At 41.1% G+C, this 26,780-nt stretch overlaps 1 protein-coding gene across 1 annotated transcript in view; it reads right to left on the minus strand.

Annotated features, from left to right (window-relative positions):
• Nucleotides 1-26,780, minus strand: part of ST18 (ST18 C2H2C-type zinc finger transcription factor) — a 148,174-nt gene that overhangs the window by 25,471 nt on the left and 95,923 nt on the right. The window contains exons 12-17 of the mRNA XM_029923786.1: nt 25,715-25,819; nt 22,813-23,006; nt 20,472-20,683; nt 11,938-12,183; nt 5,409-5,524; nt 3,352-3,405 (exon numbers count right to left, since the gene is read on the minus strand). Of these exons, the coding sequence (XP_029779646.1) occupies nt 3,352-3,405; nt 5,409-5,524; nt 11,938-12,183; nt 20,472-20,683; nt 22,813-23,006; nt 25,715-25,819 (927 nt within the window). The remainder of the gene's footprint in view (nt 1-3,351; nt 3,406-5,408; nt 5,525-11,937; nt 12,184-20,471; nt 20,684-22,812; nt 23,007-25,714; nt 25,820-26,780) is intronic.

Consider the following 26,780-nt stretch of genomic DNA (forward strand, 5'->3'; position numbering starts at 1 on the left):
ATGCTCAGCATCACTCATCATAAGGGAAATACAAATCAAAACCACACTGAGATACCACCTCACACCAGTCAGAGTCACTAAAATAAATCAAGAGAATGTAGATGCTGGCGAGGGTGTGGAGAGATGTGCACCCTCCTACACTGTTGGTGGGAATGTAAACTGGTGCAGCCGCTCTGGAAAACAGTGTGGAGGCTCCTCAAAAAACTATCCATAGAACTCCCCTATGACCCAGCAATAGCCCTGCTGGGAATTTACCCAAGAGACACAGAAATGCTGATGCATAGGAGCACATGTACCCCAATCTTCAGAGCAGCAATGTCAACAATAGCCAAAACATGGAAAGAGCCTAAATGTCCATCACCTGATGAGTGGATCAAGAAGATGTGGTATATATACACAATGGAGTACTACATGGCAATGAGAAAGAATGGAATCTGGCCATTTGTAGAAAAGTGGATGGACCTCGAGGGTGTCATGCTAAGTGAAATAAGTCAGGCAGAGAAGGACAGATACCATATGTTTGCACTCATACGTCTAACAGGAGAAACCTAACAGAGGACCATAGGGAGAGGAAGGGGGAAAGACAGCTGGGGAGAGTGAGGGACACAAATCATGAAAGACTATTGAATACTGAAAACGAACCATGGACTGAAGGGGGAGAGGGAGGGAAGAAGGAGGTGACGGTCATGGTGGGGGGCACTTGTGGGGGAGAATCACTGGGAGTATTATGGAAACCAATTTGAAAATAAAGCATTAAAAAAACACACACAAAATAAATAAAATACAAAGGATGGAAGTAGAGAGTAGGAAGACTTTTACGAAACTTGCGTCCTACTGCAGTGACACACAGATCCGCGGTGCTGGTGAAGCGCTCATGTGTCTGGAAAATGAGGGACGACCATGAGGTCTCTGCAGAGTTAATTTCCTAGGATTCATGATCGGATTCCAAAAACTGTTCACAATGTTTTTAAAGCTCTTCCTCTGTTGTATGCACTTTGTCCCAGGGAGAAGCGCCCATTACAAAAAAATTTTAAATGTCTTTTTGTTTGTCTGCTCAAAATGGGAATGCAGGTTAATATTCAATCTTTTACACTATATTTAATCTGTAATGACTCTCACAATTTCCCAAGATCTACTTTCAAAGGATGAAAATTTGCCACTTTTGAAGATATTTAGAATAAGATGCAGAAACTAAACGCATATGGAGATTCCTCCCACGAGGGAGACAGTGTATGGCTGACCGCAGTCCCCTCTGGGAGGGAACAAGGTTGCATGATATTGAAGCTTCAGTGTGTTGGGCATTCCCTCTGTCACACTGTCCCAGCTGGGCTCCAGGTGAACACTGAACTAAGAAAACATGGTAGTTGAGCCAGTAATGTTTGCCTATGAAACCCATAAAGAATGCAATCGAAGATTATTGAAATATCAGTCACACGTCACTACGACAAACCAGTGTTGCCCTAGGAATAATTTTATTGAACACTTTCGGCGTGCAAGGCGAGCAGCAGCATTTGAGATGTGTTGCCTGCTCCCAATTCATGCGTGTGGCTGGGAAAGGAGTGGTAAACATTATTCACCAATGGCGAGGATGTAGGAGGAAATCAAAGAAGAACCCCCTGCCTTCCTGGCTCCTCTGCTCTAGGGAAGACGGACAACAGAGGATGAGGCACGCAAAATGGATGAGTGTGGTAAACACCTAGGGACAACAGGAGGTCCGGAACAGGGGCTGGGGGTGGGGGGTGGATACAGGATCCAGGAATACCCCTCAGGCAAGTGACATTTGAGAGAAGAGTGAGAGAGATCCGTGGGGAGTTCCGGAATTCCTCCGGGGAGAGAACAGCAACAGGAGGCTGTGAAGAAGCGCTAGGGGAAGAGCAGAGGAGGTGACTGGTGGAGAGAGAGGGGCAGGGTCTCGTGGGAGGGGCAGCTCATTCCCCATGGGCCCTTGGACGTGGGTCTGGAGGTGACCGTAAGCTTGGGAGTCTTTGGAGTATAGATGGCTCCAAAAACCATCCTACACCCAAAGGACTGAGTGTAGACAGAGGAGAGAAGAGGTTCCAGGATTGAGCTCTGAGACATTCTGTCTCTGGAGGACGTCCCAGGAGTCTAAGAAGGGGTACCAGATGAGGCGGGATCCTGCCCCGAAGTGCAGTACCCAGCAGGTGAAGAAGACAGAGGAGGACATGATCAGCTCTGTTGAATCCCGCAGCCCTTTTAAGTAGGGTCAAGAGGACCAAGAAACCACACCTAGATGGGTCCTCTGGAGAACTAAGGGATGCTTGGGGCAGGCGATAAATGGGAAAGTCTGCCTGAGAGAAATTCAGGAGAGTAACTGAGTCACACAGTAGCGACAACTTGCTTGAGGAGTTTAGCTGTAAAGGAAGAGATGGGGGGTTGAGGTGAAAGGCAGGTCAGGAGGAGGTGTTTAAGTTGACAATGCCCAGGTCAAGTCATATCCAGAAGGAACTTGTGTGAATCACACTCTAAGTTCAAACCACACACGGTCAGTGATCTGCAAAGTTAGCAAAACAAGGCTGTGAGAGCTGCTCGAGGTCCATAATCCTACCTATTGTCACTGCAGTCATTTGGTGGCTATCCCTGGGCACACATGCCTCTGGATTTCCCCACCTTGTACTCCCTTCTCTGCCTCCACCACTTTGAAAGACCCATTTTCCCAAGATTTGCCTAGCATTTTCTTAACCTCCTTGAACTTAGGGTGCAAGTCAATAGTACCAAATGCCCAATTTGGGATTTTCTTAGCTTTTTGCTCCCATGGCAATCATTTTCTGTAGTCAACCTCCTGAATCTCTAAACAGCCTCATTTCTGTATTCTCTGTGGGCTTTTTTCCCCCCACACTCTCAGGTGTGTTCCTCCTGTTCTGTAATGAGCACTCTATCCCTTTCATTCTAGACTTTCTCATGATCTCATGTCTGAGTCTCCCCATCAATGTTTAGGGTGACCTTCCTGGCACAGTCCCCGAGGGCCCCCAGCCTCAGAATAATTCCTCACACTGTTCCTGTAAGGTATACACCACGGGCTCACTTTTCTGTTTAAACACCCGTGGCTTGCGAGTGCAAGCCTGCAACCGGGCACTCTTCTCAAGGCCCCGTCCTGCTTGATTCCATTCTCATTCTCTCTCTCCAGGTCCAGCTGGTCCTTGGGGCTCAGCTCAGGGCCTCTTCCCTCCCCAAACCTGGTCCCTGCTCCCAGCCTCTACTGCAGTCTTAACTAGTATTTACTGTCACTGGGTATCTTGGAGTCACAGAACCCTTTGAGAAGGTGATGAAAACCATTAACTCCCTTACCCAAGTAATAATTTATAGTAAATGTTATAAGGCTCATACACTCACTGAAACACTGTCTTCTGGAGTCTTCTGGAGTCGGTAGGGTCAGATGAAGAACTTCTGATCAAAACATAAACATTTCTTCAACTCATTCACCCAACCCAGAAGCAACATTCTCTATCCCTACATCCTGTTCATTTCCCTAGAGGCACCTTCTGGAAGGGCATAGTTTGTTTGACTTTGAATTCCCAGCATCTATGTGCCTACTAACACACGGTAAGGACACAAAAAGTTGTTACTGAAGGGTCGCCTAGGTGGCTCCATTGGTTAAATGTCCAACTTCAGCTCAGGTCATGATCTCACCATTCAAGAGTTCAAGCCCCATGTTAGGCTCTGTGCTGACAGCTCAGAGCCTGGAGCCTGCTTTGGATTCTGTGTCTCCCTCTCTCTCTGCCCCTTCCCCATTCACGCACTCTCTCTCTCTCGTTCTCTATCTCTCTCAAAAATAAATACACATTTAAATAATTTTTAAAAATCATTTCTGAATAAACACTTTTTCCACTGGCACAGAGAGAATAGCTAGACCCACATAGTCCTAAAAAGATGTTACTCCTTAAGAATGGATTCTGGGTCTAGAGTGTCTGGGTGGCTCAGCTGGTTAATCATCCAGCTCTTGATTTGGGCTCAGGTCATGATCTCGCAGTTTGTGGGATCAAACCCCATGTTGGGCTCCATGCTGACCGTGCACAGCCTGCTTGGGATTCTCTATCTTTCTCTCTCGGACTTGCCCTTGCTTGTGCTATCTCTCAAAATAAATAAATAAACTTCAAGCAACTAAAAAGAAAATAAAAGAAATGAAATGAGATGAAAAAGAAAAGAAAAAAGAATGGATTCTGGATCTTTCACTCCTTCATCACAACTGACTTTATAGAATCACTACACTCATCATTTGTGAAAATGTTAATTGAGTTTTAATAGAATCCCAAGATTTAATGTAAAAATTCCTGTCCAAAAAGAGAAACGTGGACTGGTTTTTGTTTTTGTTTTAATTTGAGAGAGAGAGAGAGCACAAGCAGGGGAAAGGGGCAGAGGGAGAGGGAGAGAGACAATCTTAAGCAGGCTCCACACTCAGCATGAAGCCTGATGTAGGGCTTGATCCCATGACCCTGGGTACATGACCTGAACCGAAATCAAGAGTCAACTGACTAAGCCACCCAGTCACCCTTGGTTCTTCCTTCCAGGAAAATCTATGAGTCTGTGAGGGAGGTTAGACCTATGGGTAGTAAGATTTTCGTATCATCTTATGATAATGATACTGTTAATTATGTTAGGGAAAGGAACATTAATTTACTGACAGGCACCTTGTATTTATTGTAAAATCAAAAATAAAATGGCTGCCATCTGTACTTCAAACACAGATGTAATATTTTAAAAATTTCAATGTAATAATTGTTTAAATTCTAATTAAGCATCATTAATTTCTCAAAAAATTTCAATAGGAACATAAATTAATGTACTTCCCATTAAAAAATATGTATCCTTTAGTGGATAAAATGCAATAATCCTACTTAGAATACTATGTTTTAGTTTGTGCCACAAGGCGAAATAATTATCATAAAGTGAAAGCATTCTATTCGCTAGGCATTTTATATATTCTTATAGATTATTTCATTAGATTTCCACAACTTCATGAGATGACTATATCCCTTTTTGACATTTACAAAACTGGAGGTTCAAATGAGTTAACAAACGTTGTCTGAGGCCATGAGCCTAGTACCTGAGAGGTACTGCGTTAAGCATGACTCAGTGGAACAAGCACAACACAGTTCCAATTAGGCAAACAGAACAAAAATGTACACGTTTCTCATTGTTTCACGTTGGTTCTGTCTTTTTAAATCATTTCTTAGCGTGAAATCTTGTCACGTACCCTTTGTTTTTTGTACTTCTCTTAGTTCTAAGCATAAATTTAGGTACCTATAGACCATTTAACTATTGATTGGTTGAAATTGCCCTAAAACATTCCTCAAATCAGCTATATAAGCCAGGATAATATTATTCAGAATTATGAACTTGAGTCTCCTAATTCTAGAATCTCCTGGAGTATGCCATGGAAGGTGACTTACGTAATAAGCTCTTTTTTGAGGTCTCTTGCATGGAGCTTGGGTTTAGGACTCGGTATCGAGGCCTCTCCAGGAAACTTTTTTTCCTCTAAATTTTCTAGAGTGCTCACAGGGTCTTTCTGAAAAAAAGAAAAAAAAATACAGAAGCACAAAGGGCATTAGAAAACCCTGAAAAGACAACTGTATTTTAAGTCATCACTGAATTTCCTCATAGGATTTGCACTCAAAATTTAAGAGATAGTAAGTATAAGAGTATATACTGATTATGATGGACCTCTATCCTTGGTGAAGACAAGAAAATTATAATTCATGAGGACATTTTGGCAAATAGAACTACAGAGGCATTTCTTGAGCTATTTAATGAATATGTTTCAGATTTCATGGCATAATGGATGTTTCCTCAAGAACATAGAAACAGTTCTTTATGTACACAGTAGTCTTTGGTAAAACAAAAGAAAAATTGCAAAAGCGAACCACAAAATTTAAAAAAAAGAATAAGTAAATTTAGGTTAACACAATGTTCTCTCTGATACACAAAAAGTTAAGATTTAAGTTGTTTAAATATGTAATAACTGGTCCACAATATTTAGGCATTTGGTTTGATTTTTCTGGGTAAGTGCTTTTATTCTCACATCATTTCCTATTTTTCTTAAGTTACTTCTTTTGCTTAGTATCTTGTAATGCTTTTACTCATTGGATGGAATTTCCTGCTGAATTACCACTAATTTCTTCAGCTTTCTTCTAAGCTTAACACTGATCTAGATTTCATAAGGAAGAGTTATTAATCCTTTCAATAACTTATATACCGTCTGCTATATTATCTTACAGAAAACTAATGATGGTTTTCTCAATTACATAATTAGCTTACACTCATCCTTCAGCTTATATCCAGTAAATATAATACTTCCTGGATTTAATATTAAATCAGATTAATAGAGAACACTATTCTAATTCTCAAAAGTACTGATCTATTGAAAATGAGAAAACTATTCTGAATTATTCAAGGTAAATCTCACTTAAGTCAAATGGATATAAAAATGTGAGGGCAAAATATAACATATATAATAAAATGTATATAGTATATTTTAATAATTTTAATAAATCTGAGTCTGCACTTAAATCAATGCAAAAACAAAATCCCAGGGTTTTTCCAGCCAAGGTAAACTTTAAACCTTGATTTCAGTCATAAAGGCAAGTGTAACCATTTTCATTAATTACTTGGATAACAATTCACACAACTACACAGTGGTAAATACATTGGTAAACCATCTCAAGTAACACCATCTGCGGACCAAATTAATAAAACCTGGTTTGGTACAATTTCTTTCTTTATATTCTTTGTGGTTCTAAGTCTTTTATTTTATTGAATTGTATATGTTTGAAAATAGTAGATCATAATACGCCATTTAGAAATAAAGAGAAATGGGTGCTTGATAGTAGCTGCCTTCTAAGATACACAAAGAAATGCCACTTGGATGCTACTTCCATGGAACCCATAGCAAAATAGATGGATGGTGCTTATCTTTTTCAAGTTTTACAGTGTAAATGCCTAACATGAAGCAGTTCCTAATTATAAGATCTTAAACCTGATAATACCACCATTTGGTGCTATCTGGATTCCACCCGGATTGTGTTTTCCACTATAATTTATAAATGTCTTGGCTTTTTGAAAATAGATACAAATGCCGAATCCAATATTGTTTCCGTGTGAAACAGCCTTTGTTTTCCTATTTAGGTGCTGAATTTTTTTTCAAAAATGGCATAAAATGAAAAAGAGCCTTTTATTATTTTCTTTATGATAAAGTTAAGTATACCTAAAGGCATGGACATTTATAGATGAATATAAAAAACATATAAAGTTTATAAGCTATTGTTGAACTGCTGAATCTATACATTATGGAAGGCAAGAGAATAAGGGATTTTGAAAGAAATGATCAGTTATGAAAATTTATGCTATTATTGTGACTAAAATGTATACAAACATAATGCTTGGAGAATATGTGGCATTTAATTTGGAATAGGAACATGTGGTAATGTTTTAATAGAATAATTTTATTGGATATGACTTTTTAAATATTTCACAGCTTCTTATGAAAACTATAGACTCTTATGCATGTAATTACATCATGAAATAATTGTCTTTTTCCCTTTTCTTTACGCAGCATCCTATCCCTAGAAACCTGCAGAGAGCGTGTATACAGACAACCATCACCGAAAGAATTCCTAATTTTGTTGCACAAGCATTTTATATTAGAAAAATTTTTAAATAGCACCCAGTAAAAAATGAGTCAATATCACTAGGAAGAATTTTTTTCCAAATTTCAAATATAATTTTAAAAATAATAATTCTATCCTCTGGATATGTAAGAGAATGTGGCATATATGCGGTGCATTTAGAAACTACATGGGTGCAATGAAATTCCTTTAATGTACAGATGGAAGTTTATATTGATTTCAGTGAAGACCAGAACATAATGGTAACATGAATAACAGATAATAGCATCTGGCACTTTTAACATTTTAAGCCCTGAAATCTTTGGAGAACTGACAGTTGAATGCAACTCACAGCCCTAGTTATTTCTCCGCACTTTCCTTTCAAGATATTTTGAGCTTTTTCCAGATTCAAATTTTTTTTTTGTAGGGGGCATCTGGACAGGCTATTTCACTGAGAGAGACAGACAATATTTTCTGAAAATTACCACCAAAATTAAGCAACTGTTGTGCATATGAACTAGATAACAATGAATTAGAAATAATCGCTCTGGTTCTGGTGGTGTGTGTGTGAGTGTCCTGTGTGGCAGGTCACAGAGCGGTGGTAGAGGTGGGTATGGGAAGGACAGGGATGTCAGATCGGAACCGACCGTCATTCACAGCTTATTGCCTGTACCGAGCACAGCATCCTGTCGGGGCTCACTGGAAAAGCGTGGTCATGTCCTGTAGATCAGGGTCAAGGGCGGTTTGGTCCTGCTGTCCTGGAAGCACGGTAGAACATTGCTCCCTCGGCCACACCCTGCCAAGTACCACTTCTTCATGGTTCTCTTCTTCTCTTTCCTTTCTAATTCTCAATATTTCCTAGCTGTCACCATTATCTGGTGTGCTTTTTAGGCTTTTCCTTCTCTTCATTTTCTCCCTCCTTCTCTTTCTTCATTTTAGGAAATCCCAGGCCCATTTCTTAATTTCTATATGACCAAGAACCAACTTTATCTCCTTGAGCCTCAATTTTCTCCTCCAAAAACTTTGTCAATAATCCTGCTTTTCAGGATTGTCAGGTTGATGAGACTGCATCTGAAGATCCCTTATCTTTATCCTTACTGTGTCCCTCTCCTACTTTCATAATGAGCACAATGAAGACAATCTATTTTTTCAAATAGTAACTACCAAGTCTCACAGGTTTCATTTACGAGATTCAGAACAGGGTGAAAAATGATATTTGTAGATTACCTTGGCACAGACCAAGGCACAAAAAGGAGGGTTGAGAAATTGCCTTAGGGAGTTACAGTGTTTCAGAAACATGTGTGTGTATGTGTGTGTGTGTGTGTGTGTGTGTGTGTGTGTGTGTGTCCCCCAACAGGCACGGTTTCCCCAAGCAATGGATCGCTCATGGTCAAATAGCAGTGACAATAAATATTAAGCTTAAAAATATTGTCAACTCAAATCTATGGCAAGCACTCTGACTCTGAGAACTCAGTTAGCATCTTCAACATCCTCTCTTATTATTCTTAGTGACCCTGAATTTCCACAAAGCTTCTGGATTCCAGATTTCAGAATGCTTAGGTTGTAAACTGTAGCAGTAGAAGACTGTACTGTCAGACCTGAAGTAAGTAAGCCATTCTGAAAAGAGCAGAAACCTAATCTAAACAAATCTGTTTTCCCTACGATTTTCGTGGGAAATAAAACACTGTCACAGATACATAAGCATTAGATAAGAATATACTCCGGTTGAATCTCTGAAGCGTCCAAAGTAAATCTAGATGTTTCTTGGAATTATGCAGAAAAATGAGATTGGAAATAAAGATAAAATATTTCTTATGAGATCTCATTTTCTGGCTGAGTGATAAGAGGTATAGCCAAAGAGGGTCTCTCAGGTATTTACTAGACCCTCCAAATGCAATGTTGACAAAAATCATAACCAAGATCAAACATTACAATAGACCCTAAATGAAAACAAAAACCCATCCAACACAAATTCATTACTACTCAAGACTGAATCAGTATGTTTGACACTGGAGGAAAGATTTCTGGTGACTATTGACCATGGTCCATTTATAGCCCAGTCCCAAGGGTGGGGACAGAAAGTCTACATCCCACCCTGCACAGGACACGGAAATATCTCCAAACAAGATGGGTTATATCCTTATGGGATTCATCCAAGGATAGGGACACAGTTATGCTTGCTTCATAAATACTATCCTTCATGTGACCTAAGACTTGTACTGAACCCCCAACAACAGATCTTTTCACTCGGATTAAGTTTCCTTTTGGTGGTGTAGAGTGGGCTGTGCCGTGGTCTGCTCAGATCTGGGACTAGCTGGGGATTAAGCAGTTTTGGGGGTATGGCCATTCTCAAAGCTGGCTACTGCAGACGGAGGGGTTGAATCAACAATCCCTATCTCATTGTGATTGTGATTCCTAACAATCCACGACTGCTTCCTTATCTCCATTTCAGAGCAGTGGTGCAGCACACTCAGTTAATGTGAATACTGACAGACTTCCAGATCATAAAGATAAACAGAAGTTAGGTGCAGCTCTTGTTACTTTGTAACAGGAAGGGAGGAAGGAAGGGAAATGGCAGGGGGATTGTGGTGGGGGGAAGAGACACAGGTTTGCTGGTCTGTGGTCCTCATTTGAGGTAAACTTGCTTCTTATACTTTGCAGGTATTAGTTTTATACTGATCCGAGTCAAACATATATTATTTTTAGAAATGGTCCTTCTAAAATCATGTGATGATCGATTAACTAAGACCGTCCCTAAATACTTTAGCCAAGTTTTGTGAAGCCAAGCAGAATACAATGACGAAGACCACTATGGCAGAATGTAATCAGAAGCCACTGTTGGTGAATTCCCCTCTCATTTCTCTGTGATGGGTGGTGGTGACACAGAGTCTGCTCTGGATCCTGAGAGACGCCCCAGGGATCCTGTCCTTGACTAGCCTCAGTAGGGCTGGCATTCCTTTTTACTTCGTGTCCTTGCTTGTGCTGTTCCATTTATCACTGTATCTGATTACCTGGCAGAGCTCCTAGGAGACCAAGCACAAATGTGGGGGAAGGTTCACCTATCTGGTGCTGCGTCCTCAGAATGTAAGTTACTGCCTGGACATGGAGACTCCAGGGAAAGTGGGCTCAAGGCAGGAGGGAGGGAGGAAGGAGGAAAGAAAAAAAGAAGGAGGGAGAAGGAAGAAAGGGATAAGGCAAGGAAAAAAGAAGGAAGAAGGGAGGGAAGAAGGGAGGACAGAAGGGAGGACGGAAGGGAGGACGGAAGGGAGGAAGGAAGGAAAGGAAGGAAGGGAGGAAGGAAGGGAGGAAGGAAGGAAAGGAGAGGAATTGGAGAAACAACCCAATCTTGTGATCACTATGTCACACTTACGCTTGTTTCTGTCAACTTGTGCTCTGAGATGTTAAAGCACGTGCTAAAATCAAATTTGTATTTCCCTCAAAAGTTTATGAACTTCAATAAGCTGAAAAAGGTGATGCACGCTTCCAAAGACAGTAGCTATTTTAGTTCTTTGAACAGATCAACCAGCAAGTATTGACAAGTTTCCTGACAAACAGCAAAGCAAAATAAGTCACTAATGTAACAGGGTCCCATTTGTAATGATATAGAGTCTAACAGCAGAGCTTTCTGGCCATGAATTCTTCTGGATGACACTAAGTCAGGGCTAACCAGACTAAGCCAGGTGGCTCAAACTAGGGAGACGAAGACTTGATGTATCCTGCATTGGCACATCATCTGACTTTCAATGGTGAAACTACTCCAAGATAACCAAATACACACATGCATGTCCTTGACTTTGGGATTGACAGAATTTAGACACCCAACATTCATGGTCCAAATACCTCAGCCAATGGCTCTATATGTAGATATGCTAATATAGTTCCTTCATGAAACCAAGGAAATGAATTTAACACTTATCCCGGACTCTTACTTATCTCTGATTTGATTTCCTCTTCTACCCTCTAGTTTAGAAAGAGCAAGTGAGTTGGCATATCAGTGCTGAGTTATACACACACGGCACCTTACAGCCCTCTATCTTCTGAAGAGATGGAGAATGTGACCCCCCTACACAGTGCAACAATCGTAGCCCAACTGGGGATAACATTTACTATAGTAACATCATTGCAGGTAAGTGACAGGAAAAATTGGATACATGTCTCAAGTTCTTAGGTCAAAGTTTAAGATCCCCACCTGAAACAAGGTACAGAATTAGGTATTATCTACACAGGAATATGAAAAGTAATTCAGGAGGAAAAAGCTAAGCACACTCTCCGATCATGCTCTGTCTTAAACTTAGTGATTGACATATTGAAACAATACCTCTTTCTCCTCCTCTGTCTTCCCATGAGCTTTGCTATAGTTGACAGGCGTGTCCCAGCCCTCTTGATCACAGAGAGCCTGATAGAAGGCTGCATTCACCAAAATGCTGCTTGTTTTGAATGGGGAAGAAGAAGGAGTTGGAATAGAGGTGTTAGAGGAAGTTAGGGGTGCAGCTTTGTCCAGGATTCGATTTTTTTTCAGGCTTAAGTCCAATGTGCCATTTTCATCCACTTCTATCTCGGCTCCCTGGTATACAATAGGAAACAGAAAAACATTTAAGCAGTTTGCAGTTAGAGCCTAGCCATGTGGGGCTTTTAAGGGATCATTTTAAATGCAAGCTTTTATGTAAGTATATCTGATTTAAAATCTAGCTTTCTGATTTGCTTTGGTTAATGTTCAATTCTTAGGCAGACTTTTAAGAGCAGCACCATTAGCGTCGTGTTTCTGGGTTTAAACAAAGTAGAGCCTAATATAAATAAGATGTTCCAAATGCTACACGTATTGGCTAACCCTGTTTTATATAATTTTTTTTTGAAGTTTAGCTTTAAATCTCCTTTCCTGGCTTGCAGAATTATCACTCTCAATTCATCATTTATAGCATTAACACTTGAGTTTATAAAAAGGCACTACACCACTTCCCAGCTCGCCCCCCATCACAGTATTAATCTAACACGAATATAGGCAAAAATAACCAGCTGCAAGAGAATTTTTATGGAAATACTAGATTAATATGAACGTGGCCTTTTACCCTGGGTAACTTGAACCGGAAAAGCTTTGCTAAGGTGTGGGGGCGGGCGGGAGGGAGCCGGCCAGCCTTTGTTGACTGGGGGAGGGGTGCCCGCAGTCAGGACTGCTTGGGAGTACTTCCTACAGCGAAACTGCAGAGTAAAGACGATTATTTTTCAGATAACTTGGTATGAAACTTCAAAGTCACTGTACTTCACAGCGTTTCTCCTTGGGAAACCTTTGGCTATGTTGTTGTCGTTGTTGTTTTTAAGGTTCAAGTCCCCACAGCTGCCGGGGTCCTTTGGATCTTCCAAGGACATGGGCCTAAGGACAGCCTCTGTGCTCTCCGCAACCGCGGACACTGCAGTCCAGTAACTCAGGACGCGGGACAGCACGCGTGTCTCTTTCCTAACTGGGTCAGATAAGCACCTCTCCGGTATTTCCGCTATGATCCACCAGTTCACAATGAAATCTTGGACAATGTCTCTGCTTTTTTTTTTTCCTCCCCTTTTTGGCTGGCAAAGCAAGAGTCTCTGAATATGTTAGCAAGATCCCTAACGCATATGGTAGCCAGTTACTTCCCGGGGGATTGATTTTAACTCCCCATTTACACCCTGCCTCCCCCTCCTCAACAGTTGCCACTGAGGTGTGGGCCAAGGTAGCAGGGCACCAGAGGCGCCCCGCTGGCTCCTGATTAGAAAATAAAGCCCCTCTTCTGTTCGCTTGTTTTACCTGCAAAGTCCCTATTTCCAGTCTCTCAGCCTATGAGGTAGATATGCTTTACTCCATTTGTGGGAGGTAAATATACTTCTAATATGTTTGCACTAAGATGCTTTGGCTATATCTTTCAGTCCTTTTTAGTAAATAGTTTAATCTCCTGTGATAGTTTTAAGCCCTGAATTTGACAGTGCAGCTTATCCGGGATAATAACTTAGTAACCACAACATCTTATGCCATCTGTATGATATCAAATACGTTTTTATACCAGCATTAATAAACCTTAGTTACAAAAACCCAAGATATTAACCATATCCGTGCCATGTGCTTTCTCTGGGATATAATAATGTAGTCTGCTGTGAGCACATCGAAATAATTCTTGGCTTCCTAACTGAAATGTAACTGTAGCAATGAAACAGAGCTATAGTAATCACGTTTAATGGCCAATGTAAAGTAAAATGCTAAATATTGTAGTTGGTGACATTTTTCATAAAAAAAAGATAAAAAACTTGGGTTAAGACTGCACAACGAACAGTCACATAAAATTCCAGACCTCTGTGACAGATGGCTTAGGAAAAAGAAGCCATGTGACTGGGCTGCAGAGTTTTATAGTGCAAAACCCATAAATAGTGCAGATTCGATCTCCCTGAAAAAAATATCAACTATTCCAAGACAACATGTATTTTAATTATTACAGAAGAAAATTCAAATAGTAAATAAAACATCAAAGATTGTCAGAGTTGTTATGATTCTACATCTTAAGTAATAATGAGCTGACTGGGGAAAAAAATCACTCCTAATGTTTAAAAGAGGCACTCTAGTACATCCCGTCCCCCAGCCGGCTGCTCCGAGCACCTGATCTGACAGGGAGAAAGCACGTTTGGGCAGCAGGGTACAGATGGGCTTTAAGTGAGCGCGCAGATGCATTCAACAATTACACACAGTACCAGGGAAGGGTCCCTTTCTGCCCATCGATGGGTGGAGCACACGTTTACTGCATGGATTTTTATTCAGAGCCGTATCAGTAGACATCACTCCTCTCTGCGCCTCATCCTCCAAACAAAAGCACAAAACGGAGGGGGTGGTGGGAGGGGCTGTGACGTGGACCCCTCCCATATTCTGATTTCTCAAAGTGCCATTCCAGATCCTGATTGTGATCATATCAATTTAAATTTAAAGGTTTTTTTTTTTTGAGGGTAGATAGAGGTCTGATACTACCCATGCACTTTCCAACTTAGAAGTGACATCACTTCAGCCACTTTTGAGGTACATGTGCCACGTAGGATGTATTTATTAATTAAATCCTTCAGAATCAATGTGTTCAAGCTTCTGTACTTGGGGGAAAAGAAAATTGAAAAACATGTTGCTCCTGCCATCAAGAAGCATGCGTTATGCATAGAAAAGAAGTGAAAGGTAATTTAATAAATAGACCTCTTATTCAACTCAAAGTTGAAATAATTATTCCTTAAAATCCTTACTGGTATTATAAAATAAGAGACGATTCAGATGTCCACCAACAGAGAATGATTAATGAAATTATGCTATATCTATATAAGGGCACATTATACAACCAGTAAAATGATAATTATGAGGCTTCTATTGCAACCAGGAAAAGATATCTATCACAAAAAGCAGGAAACAACCCTGAATCCCTACTATGCTTACAACCAGGTGGAAACGGCAGACATTTGTTTTTGAAGAACAAAAGGGAAAACACAGAAATTACTGTACTTGGATTTAGAAGGTAGTCTTAAAGCAAGCCTCCTATATTTTCCAGGCAAATGACAGACGTATATGGTTTTAACAGTGAAAAAAGTATACACTCAAAGATGGCGATGAAGTAACAGCAAAAAGAGAACTTTATCGTAAAAATTCTGATTGCGAAAATGGTTAACTCTCAAAACAGATATACCAAGCAGCATTGTTTTCCTTATTCAACAAGTTTTCCATGAACATAAGATAGACCTTCTCTCCCTTTTTGACGTGGCTAACAGGAAGTATCCCTCCGCTTAGGCGTCTGCTGTAATTAATTAGCCCCTGGCTTTCATCTTCCAGCTCGTGTTCTTTCACTTTTGCTGCTGGGTGCTTTGTTTGGAGAGGATCTTTCCTGTATTGGAAGCTATCTGAAAGCTATTTAATGTTGTCAAAGCAGGCAGGGTATTAACCATAAAAAATGAAATGAAACTATCTTATTCTTACTAAACAGTACTTGAGTATCAAAACTATTAAGTTCAGAGTATCAACTTATGAAGTGTGCTCAGTATGAACAGAATGATGGAATTCAGGGGAAAAATCAGTACCTGACATAAGGTATGAGATGAAAATTACATTTCTAACCCTGTTTCAAAAGTCATTGTCTGAGATTTGGAATCAAAGTCAGTGTGAAAAGTCTTAAGTTGGTTAGCAGTCTACGTAACACATATTGGTAAGATATTTAAGAGCATAAGAAGTTGGATAGGTACGAATTAAAATGTTAGCTCCAACAGTTAACATCTGTGCCACTCAGAAAAAAATTATTTAATGTCTCCATGCTACTATTTCTTCATCTTCTAAATGGGATGACATCTTCCTTACACAGTTTCTAGAAGAATTAAAAAGAATAAACATAAGCTATGTGCTTATTCACGGTGTCTGGCACATAGTAGGTGTTCAGTAAATGACAACGAATAATAATGACAATTTGGTTGGGTTTTCGATGCCAAAAGAGACATCCCACTGCCACCGCACTCAGAGGCAAAGAGAGAATTGTTAAGTATATACACACACACACACCAATCTGTTCCTTGTGATCTCTGACCCAAATCTCTTAAAACATTTCACTTAAAATAGATGATACAATCCAACACAATACTCAAGTTACTGAAAGAGCTGCTTTTGGATTCCGAGCCTCCCGAGAGCCATCAGGCTAGTTTGGATACCCGGCAGGAAGAATGGTGAAGTGTTATCATGTTGTTTCTCGGCCTTATTCAAGCACAAAACAGACTTTGAACTTTAAACATTTCAAGCAAATGTCAGTTTTTTGTTTTCTTTTAAGGCACCCTGTGCATATGCCACTTTGTCTAAACAGGTGGGGAAAACACCAAAACAAACAACAGAATGCTTGGCAAGCAGAAGTGATGGGGATAAAGATAGACCGCGTGTGTGTTCCTACCTCTGCTGCTGAGAGTAGGAGGAGGGAAGGCAACGGGCAGTGTCTCCGACATGTGCTGGCACGTGCTCTCAGGGGCCAGAGGAAAGTGCTCAGCACACTCTGCAAACCCTGGCCTTTCGCTCTGTGTCTGCTGCCCGTTTCTACTGAATGCCGTGCTCACAACAGCAGCGACGGCCACCAGACAAAAGAGAGAGCGTTTGAGGTTGTGGCCCATGAACGTTTTGCAAACTCCTATTAATTCCAAATTAAAATAAAGAACATTATACAATTCTGAGAACCAGTGAAAGCACTGGTATCAAGAGAAGGCTCATGCTCCAGACCAAATTACCCTGAACCATGACGATATCCACTGATGTTGATATTACTAACTTTTTCTTCTGACTTGATTCAAAGAGATATTTAAAACAACAATACAGGTGATTTGAGTGGTGTAGATGTGTGTTGCACATGCTGCATTGTATTTTAACAAATAAATATTTCCTTTTAAGATCTGCTTTCAGGTCTGGGGCGCCTGGGTGGCTCAGTTGGCTGAGTATCCGACTTTGGCTCAGGTCATGATCTCATGGTTTGTGGGTTCAAGCCCCACATAAGGCTCTGTGCTGACAGCTGGCTCAGAACCTATAGCCTGTCTTCAGATTCTGTGTCTCTCCCTCTCTCTGACCTTCCCCTGCTCTCTCTCTGTCTCTCAAAAATAAATAAAACATTTAAAAACATAAAAAAACTATCTGCTTTCAGGTCATAATGGACTCATTTGGGCAGTGATGGGCAATGTTAGCACTAACTTTTCTCAACACAGTGTGGGGAAAGGATCCCTGAAGGACCCTGAGTGTTAGGTAGGCTGTGGCTTGGGACTGCAAAACTTCAGGGGAACAATGTAGAGTATCCATGTTGTCCTCCATTGTTTCTAGATGGTGTAGAAACTCATTGTTCTCTTGCCTCTCTGAAGTTGGTCTCTGCTCCCATTGTTTTCCATGAGAATAGGGATTTTGCACAAAATCATCAACTCCGACCTCCCACTCAACTTGGATTCAGTTGTGAGCTTACACGTAGCACAAAGAAAATCTGTCTTTGCCTCAGCAAGTGGGTATGAAGGCAATTTCAAAGTTAGTGTCCTTTGGCTTGATTTTCAAAAGGTCATGCCCACATGTGACAGCATGATTTATAATTTGTTCTTCAACTGGGCCCTTTAAGCAAAGTCCAAGAAGCTCATTCCGTCTGTCACAGAAATGAGATGTCTGCCATCAGCCAAGTTCTGTTAAAGGCCTCTCCTGCCTCCCCTTACCATTAGAAATGAACACCTCTCTCTCCACCTGAGACAACGATTTCTCTCTTTCTGCCTTGTCCATAAGCTTCTTGAAGGCTGGGTCAGGGGCAGGATCAAACATGTGGCTTGGGCAGGTGAACCCTCATAGACATTTGGTGGGTACAAAGAAGAGGCCATCAGCCAGAGTATTTCTCCAGCACATCAAAAATGCTTTTCCGTTCAGCTATGAAAGTGGAATGGGCAAATCTGTAGATCTCTACATCTTTCCTTCTAAACAAGAAGCTCGAGACACCTACAGGTTTTGGCTAGCAGAAATGAGCATGGTAGCCACCACGGAGGAAAAATCAAATCATCGTGGATAGAGAATCAGGCTAGCATTCAACAAGGAGGGGAGGCCTGTTTATACATAGTTAATCCTAGATTAAGAAAAGGGCACAGAGCAAAGTGTAACACTGAATAAAACTAGCCTACACGGGGCCCTCTTTGATCAGAGGCCATTTTTCGGGGTTAATTACTTTGGCTTTTCCTCTTTTTTTGCTACAATTATTATTTGTGTGTGTGTGTGGTTTCAGGAATTTATGAGGTTCTCCTTTATATTTGGAGCATAGGGTCCAGCGAGGAGAGAGTTCTGCAAATCATTACTGTTGTGTGTGAATGTGTGCCTGGGAGAGGAAGTTGCCCAAAGTGACCCGGTAGGGAGGATGCATTCATCCTATTTTAACCACTGCTGTAGGAAAATGGCTTTTTAAACTGCTAGTGTAGGAAACTCGCCTAAAAGTCGATTGTTATACTCTGTGTCTCTTCCATCCTCGCCATCACGTCAGTGGGTTGGCTTCTGTGGGTAAGACTTGGGACACACAGTGTGGTTCCTGTCAGCCCGGGCGGGAGCATCCGCCCCACAGAGGAACCTGGCACACACCGTGCTCCCGACAGGGGCGTAAGAATAGACGCAGAAGTCTCTTATTTGGATTTTTGGAATGTGCCAATTTAACAGTCACGCTTCTGAGCAGAAAGTATTCAAGAAAAGAACAAAACATATATATCGATAAGGGAAAATGCCCTCAAATTTTCGTTATCTTTGTTTGATTCACTACGTGGCTCTGGCAACAAACAGAATGTGGAGAATATAAAGGTTAAAGGCAGAATTCTGAAAAACAGAAAAATATGCACACGTGCAGATGGGAAGCTTTCATTCTACAACCCAAGTATTGGGTAGCATCGATCATTATAATACCGGTGCTTTTATTCTCAAAGGGCAGCCTTAACAAACAAATAACACAAAGCCCAAGAGGGAAGACACTTCAGTCTTTCTCCAACTAGCTATGTATGAGAACATCCTTCTAAAAAGGAGAAATTTACTCAGGTTTAAAAAAAATGAATAAAAATCAACTAAAGTAGCCCTGCAAAGCAGCCTAAAACATTCACTTTTCTAAATACTTTCTGACCGAAATTCCGTTGAATTTAGATAGCATGGTATTTTCTATATAGTTTTCAGAGGATGCATTTTTCTTTGTTTAAGAACCTCATTTGTTTAAAAATTGTTTTTGAGTGGTTTTTGGCCACCAACACTTCCTGGGGTTTACTTGGCTCAGGTTTGTCCAGAAGCTAATTCCGATTCTTCTGTCAAATGCTCCATGGCACTGCGTTCCCTCGTCTCCTGAATGCCTGGCAGGCGTAGGTGAGCAGCTGACCACACCAGGGACGGGGCTGCGCCGACAGGGAGGAAGGGAGCCATCCACTCTAGTCGCCCGAGTTTTGGGGTTAGAGTTTCACTCAGGAGATCTCCCACGTAAAGCAGGGGTAAACTCTCTTCTCCAGACAAGCCTGGGCGCTTCATTTCAGCTGGCCTCAGCCATCGAAGTAGGAAGAGCATTCCTTGTAACCGAGCCCTTGGGGGAGATAGGACTTACGGCATTCTGCTGACCATCAGAGAACAGCTCTTACAACCCCTCCTCTTCAGAAGGAAGACATGGAGGACCCCTGCTTTTTGTTGTCATCAAGGTATCCTAAACATGGATGTCTACTTCTCATTGTTAGAAAGCAGAGATTAGTAGAGAAATGTGATTAATTTTATGGGCTTCAGAAATGCGGCACCTTCGGAAAGTTCGCAGAATTTGATTTTGGATTTGAATGCTCTGAGTTCTCAAGTTACCCCCCCTGTCCCCACGCCATGTCCCAAAACATCTCTTCTTACTTTACTGTATCTAGGGTTTACTGCGTGTCCTTTGAGAATACCATAGCAACAGAGATTCTCTTACACTGCACAGTAGTAATGTGTACAAATAACAAAATCGCAGGAGTCAATTTCACAACCGTTTCCCTAGTCACTGTGTCCTCAGACATTCCCTGTCATCTCTGATGGAAAAATATGCTTCCATTGTTCACACTGATCTTAACGGCCAGCCTCTTTCTTGTGTGCCAAAGTCCCCGACACAAAGGTAGGTTTGAAATCTACACATCTCGGTAGCTCCGGTCTGCCCAGACTCTGGGAGACCACCGTCCGGAACACCGGTCATCCCAATCAGTGCTCCTTCCTGTGTCTTCCTAAGACGAGGAAGGTATGTGCCTTAGGGGTAGGGGAGTGGCATGGTGGTGACTGTGGTTAGGAGCATGAAAGGCAGTTTATTCTCACGGTTCAGTCGCCGGCCCACCCTCCGGGCTCTTGGACTGGCCTACCTTGGCATGCAGACTCTGTGGTTTGTTGGAGAGGATGTCTGCAGCTTCCCTGCAGCGGGTGGAGAGGTTCAGGATGGCAGCAGCTGCTGCTATGTGGGTGTCTTCACCACACTGACCGTAGCTGTAAGAGCTGGCTTGGCCAGGGCTCTGTGTGTGGGCGCCGGCACTAGGCAGTCGGTTCGGAAATTTCCCTGGATTTGAAAAATGCTTTGCTGTTGAAGAGAGATTTGATTAGCAATTGCGCGGACCTGGTTTTCGTGATTAAACAGACTTGTTTTAAAGATATAACTCCTTGCGCTGAAATAGGTGAAGAACAAATTAAAAAAACACACGATCCATTGTCTATTGGTACAGTAAACAAAGGTTATTCAGATCAGTTCTCACAGAGGTTCACAGAACAAATGCTGTGATTGCTGGGGAAGAATGGCTAGTCTCTTAATATTTTTCGTATTTACACTTCTGATGGTAAAAACTGTATAACTCATGTTATATGGCAGGTGCACTGGAAGGACTGGTGGCAAGAATTGTAGATTAAAAACTGCATTAGCAAAACCCATCAGAGATTATAGAAGCTTAAGACTCATACATCTAGAAACCGTGTATGTGTGAGGATCAGGAATTCCTGGCGAGACAAAACTGTGCCCTTTGAACATTTGTTTTCCTGGTAACAGCTTATATGTAGACATAGCACTGCATTTTTATTATTTGATATTCAGGTTTGTCATGTGCTTCAACCAGGAGAAGTTGTTCTTCATGTCCAACTAGATGGAACTAAACGCATGGCAGAGTCTTTAATGGGCTGGCATTTTGCATGTTTAGATAGAACATGATGAGTAGAGGACAGAGAACACATCCTCAGAGTGAGTAGAAAGGCAATTCAGTTATCAAGGCTGAGTTTCCGTTTTATGTTTCTGGTGTGACACCAAGGCATTGCTGAGAGAGGAAATTAACCGTATTTCTCTTCATGCCGTGTGTCATCACTCAGAGTCACCGGAGAGACACCCGAGATTTCAGGGGGAGAACAGGAAAGTTATTTATTTTGCTTATTCTAAATATTTGATCGCTATTTTTTGGAAAGTAATTTAAAGCATTACCAAATGTTATTTCTATAGTTATGTCACTGAATGGCTTGCATTTTTAAGTCAATATCTGTGTTTAGATGAGTATATAGATTGCTGAATTAAACATATATGTGTATGTGTATGCATGTGTGTATATCTTGCATTTTTATAATAGAAGACATTGTGCGTGCGTGTGTGCATCTGTAATTTGTTTCCTGAACCTAACAGGTTGTCAGTGTTATTTAGGTCGGCTGGGCCCGTTTTGGGTAAGAATAGATAAAATATCTTTTGGAGTGTAATGTACTTGCTCTCAATAGGCCAACGCCTTTTGAGTCTGTGTATCACCACGATGTTTTCTATAACATTCCAGTTCTTTGAAAGGAGTGGCCAACATCACGGAGTGAAGCACACAGAATGTGCCCTAAGAGCCCTCAGTCTAGGTCACTAGGTAGGAGATGGAAGGGACTCCATGGATGTGTATGCTGTAAATAATCCACGATCTACAGAGAACTCAAATCGGGGAATAAGTCTGCTTCTCTCCTCGGGACTGTTATCATGACACAGAAATCATGCCCGGGTTTCTCCCAAGCTCGGCTCTCTTACTTTTCATTAGAATATCCAAAGACTCTAAGACACTTGAAGAAATGTGTTAGTAAAAACACCAACTTGCATATATTAAAGCATCTTTATGCTCCAATCTCTACAGCGAAGTGGCATCATTAGAGTATTAACACATTTTAAATGACTCTATATTAATTCTTAAATATGTGGCTAACCAGCTCCTTCATCACCATATTGCCCTCTAGTAAAAATCTCGATTCCAAACTGTGAGTTTCTTAGACTTTTCACTTTTTCTCTCACTTTCGGACTAGATGTTCTTGCAGATTTAAGTTCCATTTTAAGTAGCATTTCAATACTTTATGAAGTACTTTTCCATAATTTCAGTATGAGTCAAAATGGTGATGACAATTACAGTTTCAATATGTTAATCCCAATCCCAATAAATGTGAACTAAATACTTCTTTAGACTTACTGTATTTCAATTCAACAATGGCACAATAGTGTAGAATAATTAGTCCATTAACTATGCACCATATTCAGTGTAACTACATGTTAAATCAGAACACTGATCAATGTGCTATCGTTTTCCTTATTTTATTTCACTGTACCATATATTTTCTCTCCTCCCTGCAGTAAATAGCATTTGAGTACACCCCCACCCCCAAAGACATTTAGACAAGGTGCAGCTTTTGGAAAAAGGATCAGGATTTGAAGCTTACACTCAGGAAATGGTGGCGTTTTTCGTCCTTGACCTGTTTGTACGAGAGGGCGTTTGCCAAAAACCTGGGCATCAAAACTGGCATAATCAAATGGTACTTTTCCAAACTTCTCTTGTTCTTTCGACACCGTGGCTCTGGGGGAGGTGATGGCTTGTGATCGGAAATTGAATTCAATTTGTTTCACCAAGCTTGTCCTGAAGGAAAAGGGGGCAAGTTCAAAAGAAATATGATGAAACTCTTAGTGAGCATATTAGCATCAGAATTTAAAGCAGATCGAATGTGTCATGCCTGTTGGTACCCACAGAGACAGTGCACTGTGGCAAAGAGCCGTGGTCACAGCAGGATGAAGCAGAGTGCTCTGTGCCAGGAGCGAGAGACAGGAGGCACTAAGGACTCCGGGTGGCTAGGACGAGGTAGCATGTTGTGGGTCCGAGTCCCCCATGGGTAAAAAAGGAATGTGCAATTTTGCATTCATCTCATGCAGATGGAATGAGCAGCAAGTATTTGATGACCATTAGAGCTTTGAGCTCCACAGAGGAAAGTGCCACAGAACTATCAGTAGGGCACTGACAAGGTGTGCACATTCTGCTCGTTAGGACTGTTAAACAGATTGGCAGTGAAAAGTCACGATTGTAGCCAGTGTTGAGATGGCATTACAGTCAGTTCGAAGAAGCAAGGCTGAGCCTGTTCTCCTTTAGCAAAGCGGACTGGAGCCTGGCAGGGGCAGGGGCAGCACAGGCACGGGAAACTTGACTTCCGAACTATGAGTTTCTTAGGCTTCTCACCCTTTTCCCCTTTCGTCTGAATGTTTTTATTGATAAAAATAATACTTTAAGTATTTAAATTATTTATTAAACTGCCATCATTTCAGTATGAAGCACAATTACCACATTAGAATAGCCATCACATTTTTCAATAGAATTATCTTAATCCAAGTTAAGTCTGAATTAACTATTTCCTCAGTTCTACTGTATTTGGATCAAACAAGGGCATGATATTTGTGTGACCAAGAAAAACACAAATATGGTCTAATGGTGAAAGAACATAAACAAGTACACTTCTCAGAATTTAGAAATATCAAAAATACATAAGTGTTTTTCTTTTGTTTTTTTACCAAAACACGCCTGGCCTGTCTGAACGTCAAAGTCTCAAAGATATTTCTTGGATTAGGTAAAATACATTTTAGCTGCTACATAAAAATATTTGAGTAGTTAGTTGATCTTATTATTGTATATATAACTTGGTTTCTATCCCTAATATATCAGCATTCTAGTCTAAAACAACATTTATGGGGCTCCTGGGTGGCTCAGTCGGTTGAGTGTTTGGCTTTGGCTCAGGTCATGATCTCACGGTTCGTGGCTTCGAGCCCCGCATCGGGCTCTGGGCTGACAGCTAGCTCAGAGCCTGGAGCCTGCTTCGGATTCTGTGCCTCCCTCTCTCTCTGACCCTCCCCTGCTCATGCTGTCTCTCTCTGTCTCTCAAAAATAAATACAAAAAATAAATAAAAATTTTAAAACATTTATTTTTTTCCAGAAATTAGCAAACTAAAACTTCATGCTATCTTCATATTTGATAAATAACCTCCTTAGGAAGAAACTAGATACTATGGTCATATTACCCAAGAATTTTGTTGTAAGATTTTTCTAATCTTTTTAAAAAAAGTTTATTTATTTATTTTTGAAAGAGAGAGAGAAAGAGAGAGAGAGAGAGAATGAGCAGGGGAGGGGCAGAGAGAGAGGGAGACACAGAATCAGAAAGGCTCCAGGCTCCTAGTTATCAGCACAGAGCCCGATGTAGGGCTTGAACTCACAAACTGAGAGATCATGACCCAAGCCAAAGTCAGATGCTTAACCGACTGAGCCACCCAGGCTCCCCTTTGTTGTAAGATCTTTAATTGCTAGTTATTCAGTAATTCTTGATCTTTGCTTGACATATGTTCTCCACTCATGTGATTTTGACTCTTCTAATGAAATCTATAAGAGCAAATATTAAAGGAAGCCATATCTTGAAGATACTCCTGGTAACTATTTTGCACATCAGTGTCTCAGGAACAACGATAAACACCTGGCCATCTATTTTAACCCTGAAATCACTTTCCCTACATAAATGATTTTTATATTAATAATCATATAACTTCACACTGTGTCATCACACAGAGTTTATTACTGAGGTATACGTAAGATTTCCAACCTGCTGGCAATTATGAAGTACCTGGTGCAAACAGGAGAGACTTCATTAATAGTTATCGATGCCTGGAATGAGTTTTTGTTTTAAAGGAACTGTATGTATGACTGGGACAGAAGAATGCGGGAGTGTGAGTGGTTCTTGACGGCACTTGTCTGTCGGCAGAAAGGTTAATCCATCGATGATCGCAGGAGTGCTTACCTGACTAGTGGGGGATGGGTTGCACTTAGTGTTTATATATGTTATAAACTTTATTTCTTGATTTATGCTTATTTACTTTGAAGAGGGAAAGAGAGCCAGAGAGCGCATAAACCAAAGCAGGGGAGAGGCAGAGGGAGAGAGAGAGAATCCCAAGCAGGCTCCACACCATTAGGCTATCCACGCAGAGCCAGACACGGGGCTCAAGCACATGAATTGTGAGATCATGACTTGTGCCGAAGAGTCTGATGCTTAACTGAGCCACCCAGGAGCCCCTACTTTATTTCTTTTAGATTCGCCCACATCATGTTTCCTTAACATGCAGATTAATTTCATGGTGAACTTCTGGACGGTCTGACAGCTCACATAAGTGAGAGTGTGATTCACGGGGCCAGCCTCTCTGATACCGGTAGCTGCGAATGAAGGTCAGTCCACAGTGAACTGACATGCAAGGGGACGGGGCCCCTTGTGTGGGAGCATGGCACGGACAGGCTCCCAGGGCACCATGGGAGAGTCGTACCTGTGAACCTGGTCAGGACACTGCCCGGCTTTGGGAGAATCAAGCTGACTTTTGTCTTGGGACATTGCCAATTTTTCAGCTGCAGCAATCGGACAACCAGAAAGACTGTTTAAAAAAAAAAAGGAGGATTTGAGTTAAAAAGGTGAAGTCATTTGCTCTGGCATGTACTTAGAGCACGCTTGGCACACAGTACATGTTAAGTCACATTAATAGTTGGCACCTTTCATATCCTAACAGATCCCAAAAGGGTTTTGCAAACTACTGTGGCATCATTGGCCCCCTTACCCCATCACATCCCAGAAGTGATGAATAGCAAACTCATTTTTAAAATCAGAAGGTTGTGTAACGGAGAAAAATCTAAATTCTCCTGAAACTCCATGACATTTTAAGTAGATGCTCTCACTCCAATTGCAATGACCCAGCTACAGATGCTACCGTTATAGGTCCACGATTTACCTTAAGATCTTTAGGAAAATGTTAGGGACTTAATTTTAAATCAGTCCACATTTAAAGTATAGAATATGACGTTTTCTGGCAACATGTTTATGAGTCAAATGGTATCTCATGACCACATAACTGATAGTTTAAAGTACACTTAAAACAACAGGCATTTCCACCAAAAGACATTTACATATACATAATACACGTGTATGTAAAGGTACGTATGTGTTATAAGTGAGTCACAATCTCAATATAATGAATCTGGATGGAATCTCATGAGATGAAATGATGTTTACCTTCATCCTGGTTTATAGTGAGAACACAGTATATCAAAGCCTTTTTGGTACCTTTTTTTATTAATTAATTTATTTTGAGAGCAACAGACAGCCAGGGAGGGGTAGAATGGGAGAGAGAGAATCCCAAGCAGGCTCTGCACTGTCATGGCAGAGCCCGATGCCAGACTCGAACTCACGAACCCGTGAGATCATGACCTGAGCTGAAACCATGAGCTGGACGCTTAACCTACTGAGCCACCCAGGTGTCCCTCTTTGGTACGTTTTCGATGCTTATTGGATGGAGCCCAAAATAAGCCTTATTTTCAATGCAAAAAATAGCCATGGTGAGG

The sequence above is a fragment of the Suricata suricatta genome, chromosome 15 (genome assembly GCF_006229205.1).
Source record: "Suricata suricatta isolate VVHF042 chromosome 15, meerkat_22Aug2017_6uvM2_HiC, whole genome shotgun sequence".
NCBI classification, from domain to species: Eukaryota; Metazoa; Chordata; class Mammalia; order Carnivora; family Herpestidae; genus Suricata; species Suricata suricatta.